The 16038-nt window shown below is 36.6% G+C and overlaps 2 protein-coding genes across 4 annotated transcripts in view; one reads left to right on the forward strand and one right to left on the reverse strand.

Moving 5' to 3' along the window:
* Nucleotides 1-16038, forward strand: part of ACAD11 (acyl-CoA dehydrogenase family member 11) — an 89199-nt gene that overhangs the window by 46466 nt on the left and 26695 nt on the right. For all 3 annotated transcript variants that reach the window (XM_030873476.3, XM_060298606.2, XM_030873477.3), the window contains exons 12-13: nucleotides 2688-2795; nucleotides 4767-4865. In XM_030873476.3, coding sequence (XP_030729336.2) covers nucleotides 2688-2795; nucleotides 4767-4865 — 207 coding nt within the window. The remainder of the gene's footprint in view (nucleotides 1-2687; nucleotides 2796-4766; nucleotides 4866-16038) is intronic.
* ACKR4 (atypical chemokine receptor 4) lies at nucleotides 6245-7297 on the reverse strand. Its single transcript, XM_030873484.2, has one exon. The coding sequence runs from the start codon at nucleotides 7295-7297 to the stop codon at nucleotides 6245-6247; it is 1053 nt and encodes a 350-aa protein (XP_030729344.1).

The following is a 16038-nucleotide window of genomic DNA, read 5'->3' on the forward strand; positions in this document are numbered from 1 at the left end:
CGTTTTGCCTTTTGTGCTTATTGTATGGCCCAAAAAGAGTTAGTGAAGCAGGGAAGTGCCCAAAAGAGGTATGTTTGATGTCAGAGAAAACACAATCTAGTTGCTTCTCGAAGTGTTTCCACACTGGACTTTGACTCTCATTTCTCGGGAATTATTAAGATAATCCATAAACCTCTGATAATGGTTGAACTTGTCCCAGATATGGTTTTCTCTCTTCAAAACACTGATTTGTCTATTTACTGATGACTACATTTTAATCCAATAATGAGGCTACTGTAAAAGTAAATAAATCTATTCACAGAGTTTCTAAAGATTTTATCTCTTTATGTGTAGCTATTATATCATGTTACCATAGGTAGCATAATTTTGTGGAAAGAGACTGGTAGTCTTTTGCTTAAAACTTTTTTTATTGCCACTCATAGTAAGATATATTTTATATTGTGACCCAATATGTAGTGTTTGAAGCTGTATGTGTGTGTTCATGGATTGATTTATGGAAATGAGGAGGGGAGAGACATATATTACTGAAAAAAGGCTTCATGAAACAAGTTTCCCTTACTACATGAATTCATATATTTTCCACTGAGTCTAGTCTAATGTATTCTATTTTGATCTATTTTCATTTCTCAGAGAATGCTAGTCATATTCCATTGAATTAATTTTATGACAAACTAATGGGTCATAATACGAAAAATAATGCTATAGAAGGCATCCATTGCAGATGCAGCTCTGCCGCTATTTTTCCATTTGACCTATGAACTTTTCACTAGATGGTCAAAGACTTTTTTCTAGTATTAAAATTTCATTAGTCTATCGGTTATAATATGATACCACCAAACTGCTGAAATTTTAAAATTGGCAAGGGAAATACATTTTCTTTGACCAAAGTATGATAAGCAACTGTCCTCAGCAAACAAGATGTATAAAACCATAGGTAGAAAACTAGGCATTTTCTCTTTGTAGTGGAGATATATTCATGAAGGCCTTTGGGCTATTGTGTTTTAGAGCACTGTGTTTTGCTTTATACAAAGCAGATAAAGAAGGGAATATGATTGATGTTGATTAAATACTTAAGAGTTTTCTTAAGTGTATATGAGATGAATTTCTACTCAAGATACCCAAATTATTTCCCAAATAGTTATAAAATATTATGGGACACATATGTAGTCTTCTGATTTGCCTTTTGTTTTGGTTTGGTTTTTTTGCCCATCAATTAGTCATACAATATTGTATATTGGAATGTTGAAAATAGTCATTTTAATTCTAAAGCCGTTACTAGAAAATTTGGAGGCCTTTAGGCTAATTTGGGGGAAATTTTTTTTTTTGTACAAGTAATTTATCTAGGCTTTTTTTTTTTTTAACGAACCTATAAATGATAACTTTGGTTTGTCAGATTCTCAGAATAAACTAATTTTTGGAAAGTTTTTATTCAATATTTACCTCATTCAAACTACAAGAAACACTGGATTTAAAACAAGCAAAGAAAACAATGAACTTCATTAATTATAATTCAAGACTCATTTTCTCCCTCAGTTGAAAAGAATTTTAAGCTTGTGTTAATCTACTAGGAATTGTGTGCATTTTAATATAACTTGGGCCCTGTTAGGAGTGCCTGAACAGAGTACAAACATGTTTTGAGAGACTTAACTTAGACTTAGCTCAATTTTCATAGGCATTTCAATAGCTGTCCTTAATATCATTGTAAGAGACGATATTGAAAAATTCTTCCTCAAAATCTTATAAGTAATCAGCATTCAAGAGAAAGGTTTTAGAGAGTATTTTTAGAAATTTGATGGGAATGAAAATCAGAGAAAGGCATCTAGAGCATTTTGCTCCACAGCAGACATGAAGCATTCTTTTTCACCTGAGAGTGATACTGCAGTGTATCATGTATTGCACAATGCCCTCTGAGGGCTGGAGAGGGTCTTTGAAGTTATCTATTGTCATTTTCTATCCAGGGCAGGGATTCCATGTTTAGCATCCTTGAGATATTACCTAGTACTTTTCTAGGTGGTATGGGATCACAAAAGTAAGAGCAGTGTTAGCGGTAAAAAGACAATAATTACTATGTGAGGTCAAAGGAAGGAGATATTTCTGATTGGGTAGCTGGAGAGTCTTCACAATGGAGATGGCTCAGAAGCAGAAGTTTACTTAGGAGTGACAGGTAGAATTTCACCAGAGAGAAGGCCTGGCCCAAGCAAACATGTGGAAGTTAAAAAGCACAAGGTATGTTTGAGGAACAGGAGTCTCAGTAATAAGTAATGTTAATTGTTCTCTAAGAGCATTGCAGTCACTCCAAGCAGAGTATATTTGCAAGATAGCAGGGAAAGGTTAGGCCAGTAAATTATTTTCCTCAGTCCTAATTGAGTTAAAACTCAGAGCCATGCTTCATTGGGATGAAGTAGACAAGTGTCTGTGATTCAGAACAAGTTGAATAAATAGGCACCAAATGCCATGTACTTGTAACTACTTATGACATACCTTCCTTGTAAATTGTATTTACTATTATGTTTAGTCTACGGCCATGCCACCCTGAATGCACCCAATCTCGTCTGTTATGTTTCAAAATATTTTTGTTAGTAAATATTTGCTCTAAAAAGATTCATGTCTGTTTTCTATATATAGTTTGGATTTCACATTGATAAATTTTTAAATGCAAAACAAGTGCTTTTCCTTATTACGTGTAGACACAGGGAACATGGAGGTGCTTCACCTATATGGAAGTGAGAAACAGAAGCAGCAGTGGCTTGAGCCTCTTCTTCAAGGGAGCATTGCCTCTTGCTTCTGTATGACAGGTAAGAGCAATTCAGTCACATTCTCCCATTGGGCAGCCACTCGTCCCAGTTATTATGGAGGAACTGAAGAAATGTGGGACGTGGCTCTGTGTTTCAGGCAAATTTGCCTGTGACCAGAAATGTGAACATGTTTGTTGGAGCCCAATTTTAATTTTTGGCATTTTTAAATGTGCAGAATAAAATTGTCCTCCCCTTTGGGAGGACACCAGATGATGTTTTCTGGTAGCCTGCTTTAGGCATTAGCAGCAGAGTAAACCTAGTTTTATAACCTTTTGACTTGCATCTAAAATTGCCATCTGTGAGTGTTTAAGATCTTTTTTACCCTAGTGTATGAAATATTGATCTTTGTGATAATTTTATATTGACACTTAAAAACTACTCAACTCTTCCATAAACCCAGAAAAATAGAACTTTCACCAGTGTTGGTCATATAGCTCAAATTATAATCATGTAGGGTAATTAAACTAGGAGCATGTTAATAAAAATGGGTTTTGGTGCATTTGTACATAGGAAACAGTAATTAAGCACTCTTCAAAGGACAAAATCATTGTTCCATATTTGAGTTTAGAATTAAACTCAATTTCATCTGGCCATGATTTTGGCCAGATTTTATTGTCCTTCTCTAACATTGCATACATTTATAATAGCAAAACTGATCTCCATTTAAACCAGTAAGAGGCCTTTATTGAATACCTGCTGTATGCTGTGTTGTCTACAAAGCTCTAATTAATTACAAAATAAATAGAGTACACACCTCCTTTTCTAAAGAAAGAGGGTCTCTAGTTTTAGAAAGAGAACACATAAAATATCTTAAGGATCCATTCAAAAGAGCAGCACATTAACAAGTGCAGATTACTATGATTGAGAGCTAGCCTCTAAGTTCTAAAATGCAATGCAGTAAAGCAGTCTTGTAAAAGTGTCCTATGGAAAACTTTCTGAAGACATTAAGTGTTGAGCAAGCTTTATAGAATGCAAAATAAATAGATTGGTGAAAGCATTCCTGATGGAATTTGCAGTTAGAAGTTGTTTAAGATACTACAGAAATAGAGTCACAGATGTCAAAAACAAATTTATGGTTACCAAGGGGGAAAGCGGGGGAGGGAGTGGGGAGATAAATAGGGAGATTGGGATTAACATATACACATTACTATGTATAAAACAGATAACTGCTGAGAACCTACTGTATAGCACAGGGAACTCTACTCAATACTCTGTAATGACCTATATGGGAAAAGAATCTGAGAAAGAGTGGATATATGATTCACTTTTCTGTACAGCAGAAACTAACACGACATTGTAAATCAACTACACTCCAATAAAAATTAATTTAAAAAGAAAAAAAAGAAGTTGTTTAAGATACTAAACCTATGGTGGGGAAATCTGGCTTGCAAATATGTAGTACAGATTTTCATTGTGGGAAGTAAAGAACGATTTTTTTTTTTTTTTTGTACTTGGGCCTCTCGCTGTTTTGGCCTCTCCCGTTGCGGAGCACAGGCTCCGGACGCGCAGGCTCAGCGGCCATGACTCACGAGCCCAGCCGCTCCGCGGCATGTGAGATCTTCCCGGACCGGGCCACAAACCCGCGTCCCCGGCGTCGGCAGGCGGACTCTCAACCACTGCGCCACCAGGGAAGCCCAAGAACGATATTTTTAATGCACGTTTGATGATTGGAGAAAAGATTGAGTTGTATCCCAAGTCATATATCACTGAGGATGCCAAGAACACAATTCAGATAGTTGATCTGTCTTGAGTTGTTCTAAATACTTCATTTATTCATTTTTCCAATGCACATTTATTGAATACCTACTATGTGTAGGTTGTAGAAGAACCAGGGGGAATGGGGGAAGGGTAGGAAGATGAAAAAGACAAAGATGCCTCTGTCCTCAAAGAGTTCACATTTCTTTAACTAAGGGTCTTTTGTAAACTAATGGTGTCTGCCTGCCTGTAAATTCAGCCTTTGCTTATTTATAGAGCCCGATGTAGCTTCAAGTGATGCCACAAATATTGAATGTAGCATCCAGCAAGATGGAGATAGCTATATAATTAACGGCAAGAAATGGTGGTGCACTGGTGAGTATTCTATTGATTCTTCGTGCTAGATACTGTGCTAGAATAATAAGATACATAGTTATTCATTTCATGACCACAGTTCTTTAAATTCTGTCTTTGAAAGCATTTTCAAATTTAGAAATAGTTGATAAAAAGAAAAGTAATTTTAAAACAATGTCTTGATTGGGCAATGTTTATTTAAGAGCAGAAAACGTCTTTTTTTTTACAGTTTGTGGGAGAAAAAATTTATATTAGTGCACACTATTTTTGACCTTTGTCATTTATATCAAAAATTTTAATAGGGGCATATTACATGGACTATAATAATTTATATATAATTGTTTTTAAAGAGATAAGCAGCCCATATTATTAAAAATAATTTATTGTGGTACATATTTTCATTGTTTAAAAATACAAGTATTTAAGTGAAAAATAAGAGTCTTGGGGCTTCCCTGGTGGCGCAGTGGTTGAGAGTCCGCCTGCCGATGCAGGGGACACGGGTTCGTGCCCCGGTCTGGGAAGATCCCACGTGCCGCGGAGCGGCTGGGCCCGTGAGCCATGGCCGCTGAGCCTGCGCGTCCGGAGCCTGTGCTCCGCAACGGGAGAGGCCACAACAGTGAGAGGCCCGCATACCGCCAAAAAAAAAGAGTCTTTAGACATAGGAAAATATATTATTTAGTCAACCCTCAGTAATTGACTCACGTAAATGGATGAGCCCTTTAGGCAGTTATAAAAATTGAAACCTAGATAAATGTGATTGTCTGAGGATTGCTTCTAGAGTATAAATGATAAATCTAACAGGATAACCAGCTTATTACTAAAGAAAGTTGACATCATAAAAGCAAATTACATGTTTAGAAACTTACCAGTAATATATTACAATAGCCAGAAAAGCTTTTTGTTTTTGTTTTTGCTTTTTTTTTTTTGATTGCCAATTGTTATTCTTTCTGGAGTTTTATGAAATCTCTTACAAATTAAGAAACAAGAAAAAGAAAAAGACATTGAATTTTGCTGCATAGTTATTCAAGTACTAAAATTATGCAGGGAAATTGTTCTTATATTAAAATTTAGATAATTTAAAATAATTATAAATGCCCCTTAATTTAAATTTCTTTAATAATCTGTTTTAGATGACCTAACTTATAGTGTTTTTCTTATGTATGACTGTTACTACTATTTTCCTATATTGTTAATTTTAATTTCCATGTTTTATGCATTTATTTTTTGTTTCCTCTTTTTCTTGGCTTCTACCTCACTCCCCTTCCCCACCCTAACCTCTTCTTTGTTATAAGTTGCCACCACAGTGTTTGAGATTTGAATTTCAGAGAAATGCAGATGTTTGATCTGAGGGAGAAACCTCATTCATGTGTATCAAAGCAAGAGACAGAGCAGTTTTATATTTAAATGCTGAAAGTACTGGTTGGCTCTGTAGCATCTTCAGAATCGAAAGGAATCTCCTCCACATTTTGTCTTTGTCTTCTCCAGGACCCATATTTCTTGGCAACTTTCATGATGTAGATTTTAAAAGAGTTTCCCATAAAAACATACAGGACCGGGTTGAGGCAGCTGTGAAAGAGTGCAATGCTCTCTGTGATTTGGATGGCAACATCCATACGTTTGCTCATGTCGCAGTTGGTGATCAGGGAGTAGATGATATCTATGGCTTGGCAGAACTTGACAATGTTATAAGGCAGCTGAGTGACAAGGAAAACTATGACCACTGTGAGCAGAATTTTGAGGGGCCGAGATTTTGTAGTGTTTGGCATCTTGATGAGCGTCTTTGCCGTGATGAAGTAGCACACTGCCATAATAAGAAAGGGTATTACAAATCCAACGCAGATTTCCAGCATTTGAATTGATGCTTTCATTGATGTTCCTAGGTGGTATGGAAAGATGGGAATGCACCTAGCCTTGTGATTTACTGTATAAAAAACCAGCTGAGGTATACTCAGCAAGATGGCAGCCATCCAGACACAGGAACAGATGAGCCAGCATTGTTTTTGCACTCCCGATTGACTGGGAGCTTTAGTTACTGCCCAATATCTGTCTATGCTGATACAAGCCAGAAACTGCATTCCAGAGACAAAGTTGACCGTGTACAAGGCTGAAGTGACTTTGCACATGATTTTCCCTAAAACCCACCCATGAACTGCATTAACTGCCCAAAAAGGCAGAGTGAATAGAAGGAGTAAATCTGCCACTGCCAAATTCAGGATGTACACATCTGTTTTGGTTCGCCTCTTTTTGTAATGGGCATAAATCGCCACTATTATAGAATTGCCTGCAAGTCCAATGATGAAAGCTATTGTGAAGAAGGCAGGCAGGAAAACTTTTGCAAATTTTCTGACCTCTTCTTTTATACAGATCACTTCATACTGACTATAGTCATGAGTGTCATTCATTTCATTTTCCTCATAATAGTAATCTGTTGACTGGTTGTGTTCCAAAGCCATGGCTCCAATCTAAATGGCAAAAAGAATACAGGATATTTATTTTAATATTTCTTAAGTGGAAACGCTTTTGATCTAGCATATGTTTTATTCTTTTATTAGAGAATAGATTGTTGCCATAACATATGTGAGCCTGAATCTGCCACTCTTTGAAACTCTTTAATGGAAGCCACGTTGGAATATATCCCCAAGAGTAGTTTTTCATCCCTTGTTTTTACAAGTTTGTGTACAGGAGCTGGGATTTACAGAGGGAAGATAAAAATAATACCCTGGGGAATTTTATTAATCATTAAACCCTGTAACTTTTATATATACAACTTTGTGATTCTTACACAGTATATTGACAATAAATTAAATTTTAAAATTAAAATAATTTTATTTATTTAAAATAAATATTATTTTTATATATTTATGAATTTATTTTAAAATAAGTTAAATATATTATCTCAGCATTTTACTTAATTTTACTGGTTGGCTTTTATAAAACAAAGTCTCCTCTAGTTAGCTTCCCTCCAAAACCTGTCACTACATGCTGATTGTAAACTACTATTTGGTAGCACTGTTGTTCCACTAGTCACCTAAGCCTTCAGCCTGTACCATCCTTGATTTATCTCTTATCTTCATCCCTGATTTCCAGTCAGCCCCTAAATTCTGATTTTACCTCCCAAATAGGTCTCAAATCTGTCTCTTCCTTTTAATCTGTGCTCCTTGACACATCCACACAATTCAACCATCATTATTACCTGGCCTATTACAATATCTTCCCAAGTGGCATCCTACTGTTCTTCTTTTTTTTTTTTTTTTTTCCAGTACGCTGGCCTCTCACTGTTGTGGCCTCTCCCGTTGCAGAGCACAGGCTCCGGACGCGCAGGCTCAGCGGCCATGGCTCACGGGCCCAGCCGCTCCGCGGCCTGTGGGATCTTCCCGGACCGGGGCACAAACCCGTGTCCCCTATATCGGCAGGTGGACTCTCAACCACTGCGCCACCAGGGAAGCCCCGTCCTACTGTTCTTATTCCTCCTTACCACCTCCTTATCAAAACATTTTTCTTACTGCCATCAGAGTGCTCTCTCTCTAAAATGTCAATCCATCACTGCTGCTTATTAGCTCCTCACCTGAAAGACACATCCCTTCATCTGAAAGATACAATCTAAGCTCCTTACCATGATACCCAAGGCTCCTTCCATAATGTTGTCCTACCCATGGTTCCTGCTACATCTCTCTACTGTGCACCCTGCACGGTAGACAGCAACAATATTGATTTGCCAGCGATTTTCTGGCACACACCATGCTACAGCACATGTCTACATCATTACTCATTCTGTTCTTTTATCTGATGGACTATTTCCTGCCCTTCCCTTGAAGGGCCAGTTCCTACCCAGTTAACTTAAATGTCACCTCTCCAGAAGACTTTCCCGATCCAATAACTGTATCTGCATATCTCTCAGAGAACTGACCCCATCCTATGGAAGACATGTTTCTCAGACTACCTTTTCCCTCTGTGCTCTAAGTTCCCTAAGACTATGACCTGTTGGATTTATGTTTATAATTAATATCCGAAGAGAGTGCCAGGCCCACTCTAGGTGCCCAGCAAATATTTGTCAAACTAAACGTTTTACCAATAGGTTTAAAGCTATTACTCTAGAATGGAAGGATGATACTGCAGGAATCTCATGTCTCTTCATTAAGTTATTCTACTGTACTGGCTATTAACACCCTGTAGTATTAAGATAAGCTTGCACAGAATTCACAAGTTTTAAAATATATATAATAATAACTTTCAGTGTTTTTATTATAGTGCTGAGTTTTGTTATACTTTTTCCTTAGCCCTTCTGTCTCCCTTTATCCTTAAAGTTATTTGAAAAGTTCCAATCTGGAAGACTACTTTAGTCTTCGTTTTCTTATATGTTAATTATTAATACGGTAGGAACTTTGTTCTTTCCTTCTCTTTTATCACACAAATCTTGAACCCAGTGATAAGGTATAATATGGCCAAACAGTATAAGATATTAAGGAAAGATATTTTAAAAGAATTAATCATGCTAAAAATATGAATAAATAAGCGTAGGAATGGAAACTATTTGCAGAAGTGATCCTTCTGGCAGAAACATAGAAACACATTTAAATGCCTTTGTAATTATCATAAGAATAAAAAAATTTAACAATAAAACAAAGCAGGAAAAAATGATATAGCAAAACCTATTATTAACAAAGTTTGATAGGCAAGTAATCGTATTAAAATAGTATTTTCTTCTTGCTATGTTCATATTTTTGTTTTAAGGTTAACATGTATAACTTTTCAAATAGCTCTTTTCTGCACATGTAAACTTTTATGCATACATAAATATACCAAACCTTTGGGCTTAAAAAAAAATCATATACAAGTCTGAATGGAAGAAGAAAGAAAAAACCAACCTGTTTCTGTCAGCAGACAGGAGCAGTCTTGAGTGCAGAGAGTAAGATAGAATGACCTCTCTAACTCAGCATACTTTTATTTTCGTTTTATACCCCGCCTTTGTCTTACATCCAGTAAGGCTTTCAGGAAATTTAACCTTGTGAGCACTTGATCTTTTATTTTATGTATAACCATCCTGTGAACTCAAATCCAAGTTCTTAAGTGTCCTAGGTTACAAACTTGAAGGAATTCAATCTCGTTTCAAAAACTACAGACCTTTCGAAGTTTCCACTTAGCCAAAGGGAACAGGAACGTGCCTGCAGCTGAGGTACTGACTGCCAAACCAAAAGAATTCACCAGAGCGCCTCAAGGCAGCTAACAAGTATTTACTTGTAGGTAGCATCTAGAAAAATACTCTCTAAAATTATTTTGTCTAGGAAAGAAAACAAAAAATGATTGTAACCTAGAAAGTTATCTTTGTAAAGACTAAATTATCAAAAACTAAATTTTAAGTAATCATTAGGTATTTATAGTAGAATTTAAATCTTTATACCACATCATTTTGTATTTTTCTTAAACTATGAGACTCCCCTTGGCCTCACTGTACTCCTTATCTGTCCTTGACCCCAGAGTATGACTTTCCCCACAACTTTAAATTCTTGTTCCTTCCTGTAATCTTCTTCAATGGCCAGCTCCAAACTTTCAAAATCCTTCTGTCTGGAAAGGCTATCTCTGGCTATCTCCCCCTCCCTCTACTTCCAAACAAATGAAAGTTAGAGAAAGAAGATAAATGTATGCAGATTTAACCCTTGGCCTTGACTCTCCCTATATTTGCATAACAGTTCCCTTATTTACTTTCTCTAGGCTCAGTCTCCCCCTTCAGAAGTTATTTCAGACCAATGCCATTTTTTCTAAAAGCAACTGATCTAACTTTCCTGTTGATTCACAGAAAAGAGACTCTAGAGCACTGGGGCCTTCATCTTCCCACAGTATGTGTCTGGGAATACAGCCAACTTCTCCTCCTTGTTATCCACCAGTCTTTGAGAAGAGTTATTTGCATGCAGCTAAACCATCTCACCAAGAAAAAAATGCCTGACCAAATGTAAAATAGATAGCAAGTGGGAAGCAGCCCCATAGCACAGGAAGATCAGCTCAGTGTTTTGTGACCACCTAGAGGGGTGGGATAGGGAGAGTGGGAGGGAGGGAGACGCAAGAGGGAAGAGATATGGGGATATATGTATATGTATTAGTGATTCACTTTGTTATACAGCAGAAACTAACACACCATTGTAAAGCAATTATACTCCAATAAAGATGTTTAAAAAATAAATAAATAAAATAAAACACTTCCAAATTGAAAAAAAGAAAAAAGTGCCTGGATTTGTAGTGTTAGACATTTTCCATGGTGTAAACACTCCCACCATGGCCAATTTCAGCTACCAATGTGAAGTCACTGAGGGCAAAGTTGCTAAGAGATGAGCATATCAGCCTTCCTCAGCAGACTCTAGCACAATTCTTCCAAAAGAGGCATCTCTTCTCCTTACCATGGCTGATCATTACTCTGATCTCTTGCTGCTTGCTGAGGGATACTGCTCTTAAATTTATCCCTGCCCTCTCTAGACTCTCTGGTCTTTTGCCTTCTCTTACCTCTTATTCTTCTTTATCTTATGTATTTTGGGAGCAGGAGGAAGCAAACAAGCAACCTTCCACTAAATTCTTAGAATGGCCTACCCTCCATCCCTCATTGCCTCTCTGACTTATTTCCTTCTCCTCCTCTTTGCTTGCTTATTCTGCCACACCAACCTCCTTGCTGTTTTGAAATGTGCTAGGCACATTCCTTCTTAGGGCTTTTGTACTGGCTCTTCTATCTGCCTGGACTGTGCTTCCTTTCAGTACTTGCAACGCTCACTCCCTCATGTCTTTCCAGTCTTTGTCCAATCACCACCTTCTCACTGAGGCAACCCCTGATTATTCTATTTAAAATACCCTTCACAAACAAAACAAATGAACAAACATAACAACAGAAACAGAGTTATAGATACAGAGAACAAACCGATGGTTGCCGACAGGTGGGAGGGGGATGGGGGAGGAAAGAAATAGGTAAGGGAGATTAAGAGATTACAAACTTTTTTTTTTTTTTTCTGTACGCGGGCCTCTCACAGGCTCCGCACGCACTCACGGGCGCAGCCGCTCCGCGGCACGTGGGATCCTCCCAGACCAGGACACGAACCCGTGTACCCTGCATTGGCAGGCGGACTCTCAACCACTGCACCACCAGGGAAGCCCGAGATTACAAACTCTTAAAAAGAGATTACAGGGCTTCCCTGATGGTGCAGTGGCTAAGAATCTGCCTGCCAATGCAGGGAACACGGGTTCAAGCCCTGGTCTGGGATGATCCCACATGCCTCCGAGCAACTAAGCCCACATGCCACAACTACCGAGCCTGAGCTCTAGAGCCGGAGCTCCGCAACAAGAGAAGCCACAGCAATGAGAAGCCTGTGGGCACCGCAACGAAGAGTAGCCCCTGCTTGCCCGAAGACCCAAGGCAGCCAAAAATAAATAAATGTATAAAAACAAATACATCTTTGTTGATATGTATACATTTAATACATTATTCCATAGCATGCATCAAATTTTCAAAAAAAAAAAAGGATTACAAACTTCCAGTTGCAAAATAAATGAGTCATGGGGATGAAATATATAGTGTGAGGTATATAGCCAATAAGTAAGTAATATCTTTGTATGTTGACATATCATAACTAGATTTATCATAGTGGTCAGTTTAAAATGTTTAGAAATATCCAGTCACTGTGTCGTGTAACAGGAACTAACATAGTGTTGTAGGTCAATTGTACTTCAAAAACAAACAAACATAAAAAAAAGAGATCAGATATGTGGTTGCAAGAGGCAGGTGGAAGGGGAAGGGAATTAGATGAAGGTGGTCAAAAAAGGTACAAACTTCCAGTTATAAGATACACAAGTAGTAGGGATGTAATGTACAACATAATAAATAGAATTAACACTGTTGTATGTTATATATGGAAGGTGTTAAGAGAGTAAACCCTAAGAGTTCTCATCACAAGGAAGAAAATATTTTTCTATTTCTTTCATTTTGTATCTGTGTGAGATGATAGATGTTCACCAAACTTATTGTGATAATCATTTCATGATGTATGTAAGTCAAACTTATACAGAGCTGTATGTCAATTATATCTCAATAAAAGAGGGCAAAAATTAAATAAATAAATTAAACTAAATACCCTTCACCTGCCTATACTCCCAATCAACCTTACCCATAGCACTTTTCATGTGCTAATGTACCATATCATTTATATTGTGTTTGGTGTCTAATGTATCTCACCCTGTATTAGAATATAAGCTTCATCAGATTAGGGACTTTTGTATAATTTTTCATATATAAATATATAGAATAGTGCCTGGCACATAGTAGATACTCAATAAATATTTTGAATTAATAAATAATTCTACTTTCCCTTCTGATTATTGTCCCATTTTACTTGCCCTTGATGCTGTAGTTCTTTAATGACTAATTTAATTTATGAATGAATGAATCAATCAATCAACCAGTCAGTGCTTAAGTAACTTATCTTCCACAGACTTATAAATTTAGCAATGCAGTTGGAATTTTAGATCCAGATCTTTAGCCTTAGACGATTTCTACTTTTTCATACTATCCCTTATGCATGTGTATAATTCCATGATGTCATCTATTATAGAATTTTGATACATATTTATAGATATTTAAAAGTATCTGTCCTTTTCCTTCATTTCCTCCCCCATGTACTTTCAACCACATACTTTCTTGTAAATAGGATTCCCTTCTTGTAAATCAGTTATAAAGCTATAATCTTTACATCTTTTCAATTCGGTCATTATTTTTGCTGACTCAAACACATACCCAGCCCTTGGGGCATAAAGGGTCTCAGGATCAAGCTTCCTCTGGTAGTATATAGTGAGTCACACCTGTGTATGAAACATGGTGAAACTAGCTCACTGACTGACCTTTTCCTGTATTTTCCTCCTCAACAGAACTAGAAGAGGTGTTAATAGGGAATACTTGACAACATTTGAAAGTCAATCATAAAGCTTGGAGGATAGGGAAAGGCATCACTTACCTTAGGCAACTTTTCAAAGTATTTACTTGATGCTTCTTTAGCACCTTTTTTTTTTGCACCTCTCTTCCACTTGCCTTCCACCATAAGTTTATTCCAACTGGCTTCTCACCATAAATTGTCTCTCACCCTTCCTCACCGGTCCTAACAGAAATGTCCCTTGTTCCTATAGAATCTCTCTCTCCACACCCATTTCTCATTTTCTTCTTGTAGTGCCATTTTTCTCAGTATTAGGTGTTTGGGAAGCAATCTGACTAAACTATATTTTACATTTTCACTGAAAATGTCTTCGATATTAAGATACAAATTGAGCATTATTTAATAATCTTATGATTACTCTTTAGTGTCCATACTACCTATTGAATTCATATTGTATTTGAGTTTTTTATTTAGCATTTTTGCTTAAGCATTTTCATGTTATTCAAACTCACTATAAATGACATTTTTCGTAGCTAAATAATATTTTATGTGGATTACCATAATTTGACTTACCATTCAACTGCTATAGGACTTTGAATGTTTCCAGCATTTTGCTATTACAAATAATGTTATAGAGAGCATCTTTATAGATATGGTAGGAAACTGCACTTAATCTAATCTTACTGAGGGATGTTGAAGAATGGGACTAACCATGTATAACTATCCCTTTTCTTATTACACTAAAGATAGCATTCTGTAGAATAATCTTAGAGTTCTTTCAATTAAGTGCATTGAAAGCTTCCTTATTCTTTTTAGAAGGGTTCCATTATGTGGACATACCATATAATAGTCTCCTATTGATGGATATTGATTTATGCCCAATTCTTTGCAAGTATAAACAATACTACTACAGTTAATAATCTACATCTGTCAGTTCATTCAGAAACAGCTATACCTGTAGGATAAATCCCAGAAGTTGAATTGGTGGATCAAAGGATAAGCGAATCTGTAATTTTGATGGATATTACCAAATTGTACTACATAGGAATGGTATTACTTTGCACTTTCACCAATAATATATGGAAGTGTCTATTTCCCTAGAACGTTGCCAGTTGAATGTGTTATTCCACTACCATCTTGCTGTCTTAAATGACTTGTAACAGATTCAGTACCCTTCCCCTGCCCTTGCCAGCTATGTGTGAGATATTTTCCCTAAATTGTTTTTTGCTTTAATTTTGTTTCTTACTGTACAATAATTTTATACAGGTAAACCAGTCAATCTTTTTCCTTTGATTTCTTTTTTTTTTTTTTTTTGGCTGCATGCAGGGATTGAAGCCGGGGCCTTGGCAGTAAGAGCTCAGAGTCCTAACCACTGGACTGCCAGGGAATTCCCACATTTATTTTTGAGGCTCAACGTTTCTTTCCCATCCAGAGATTTCATAGATACTAAATTGTTTTTTCTTCTAGTTTTTTTAATGTCTTTTTAAAATAAATTTATTTATTTATTTATTTATTTTTGGTTGCATTGAGTCTTCGTTGCTGTGCACGGGCTTCTCACTGCGGTGGCTTCTCTTTTTATGACACATGGGCTCTAGGCATGTGGGCTTCAGTAGTTGTGGTGTGTGGGATTCAGTAATTGTAGCTCATGGGCCTTAGAGCACAGGCTCAGTAGTTGTGGCGCACAGGCTTTGTTGCTCCGCAGCATGTGGGATCTTCCCGGACCAGGGTTTGAACCCGTGTACCATGCATTGGCAGGCGGATTCTTAACCACTGCACCAACGGGGAAGCCCTTTAATGTCTTGATTATTTAAATTTTTTTTAAATTTTCAATTCTGATCTATTTGGACCTGATTTTGATCCAACTATATTTTGTAATAGTGACAGCATGTAACATTTATTGAATACTTATTAAATGTAAACCTTCCTAGCAGTAGAGTAAGTGAATTTCAAAGGTTGTTTCCCCTATTAATAATAGCACATATTCCAAAGGCACACATGAGATTGTTTTTTTTTTAACTGAATGATAAACTTTTTCTTTTTTTTAACAAGTGGAAATTTCATTTTAAAATGTTACTTAACTCATATTGGTTTTTTATTCGTATTTGAATTAAAACTAAGTATTAATGCTAAGACCAAATGAAGTTTAAGTATTTCACCTTAGAAGTTCAATGTTGGTAGAAGAAATAACCTTGAGACTTTGTACATAGCTAACTGCACTTCACATTATATTATTGTTTATATCACTTTTTTTTATTGTTACAGACCATATCCATACCCAATAGTCATGTTTTTCTCTA

Source organism: Globicephala melas, chromosome 4 (assembly GCF_963455315.2).
Source record: "Globicephala melas chromosome 4, mGloMel1.2, whole genome shotgun sequence".
Classification (NCBI taxonomy): domain Eukaryota; kingdom Metazoa; phylum Chordata; class Mammalia; order Artiodactyla; family Delphinidae; genus Globicephala; species Globicephala melas.

Excerpts from the sequence above, each read along its gene's own strand:
- ACKR4 (XM_030873484.2), bottom strand. The coding sequence starts at position 7,297 with ATGGCTTTGGAACACAACCAGTCAACAGATTACTATTATGAGGAAAAT.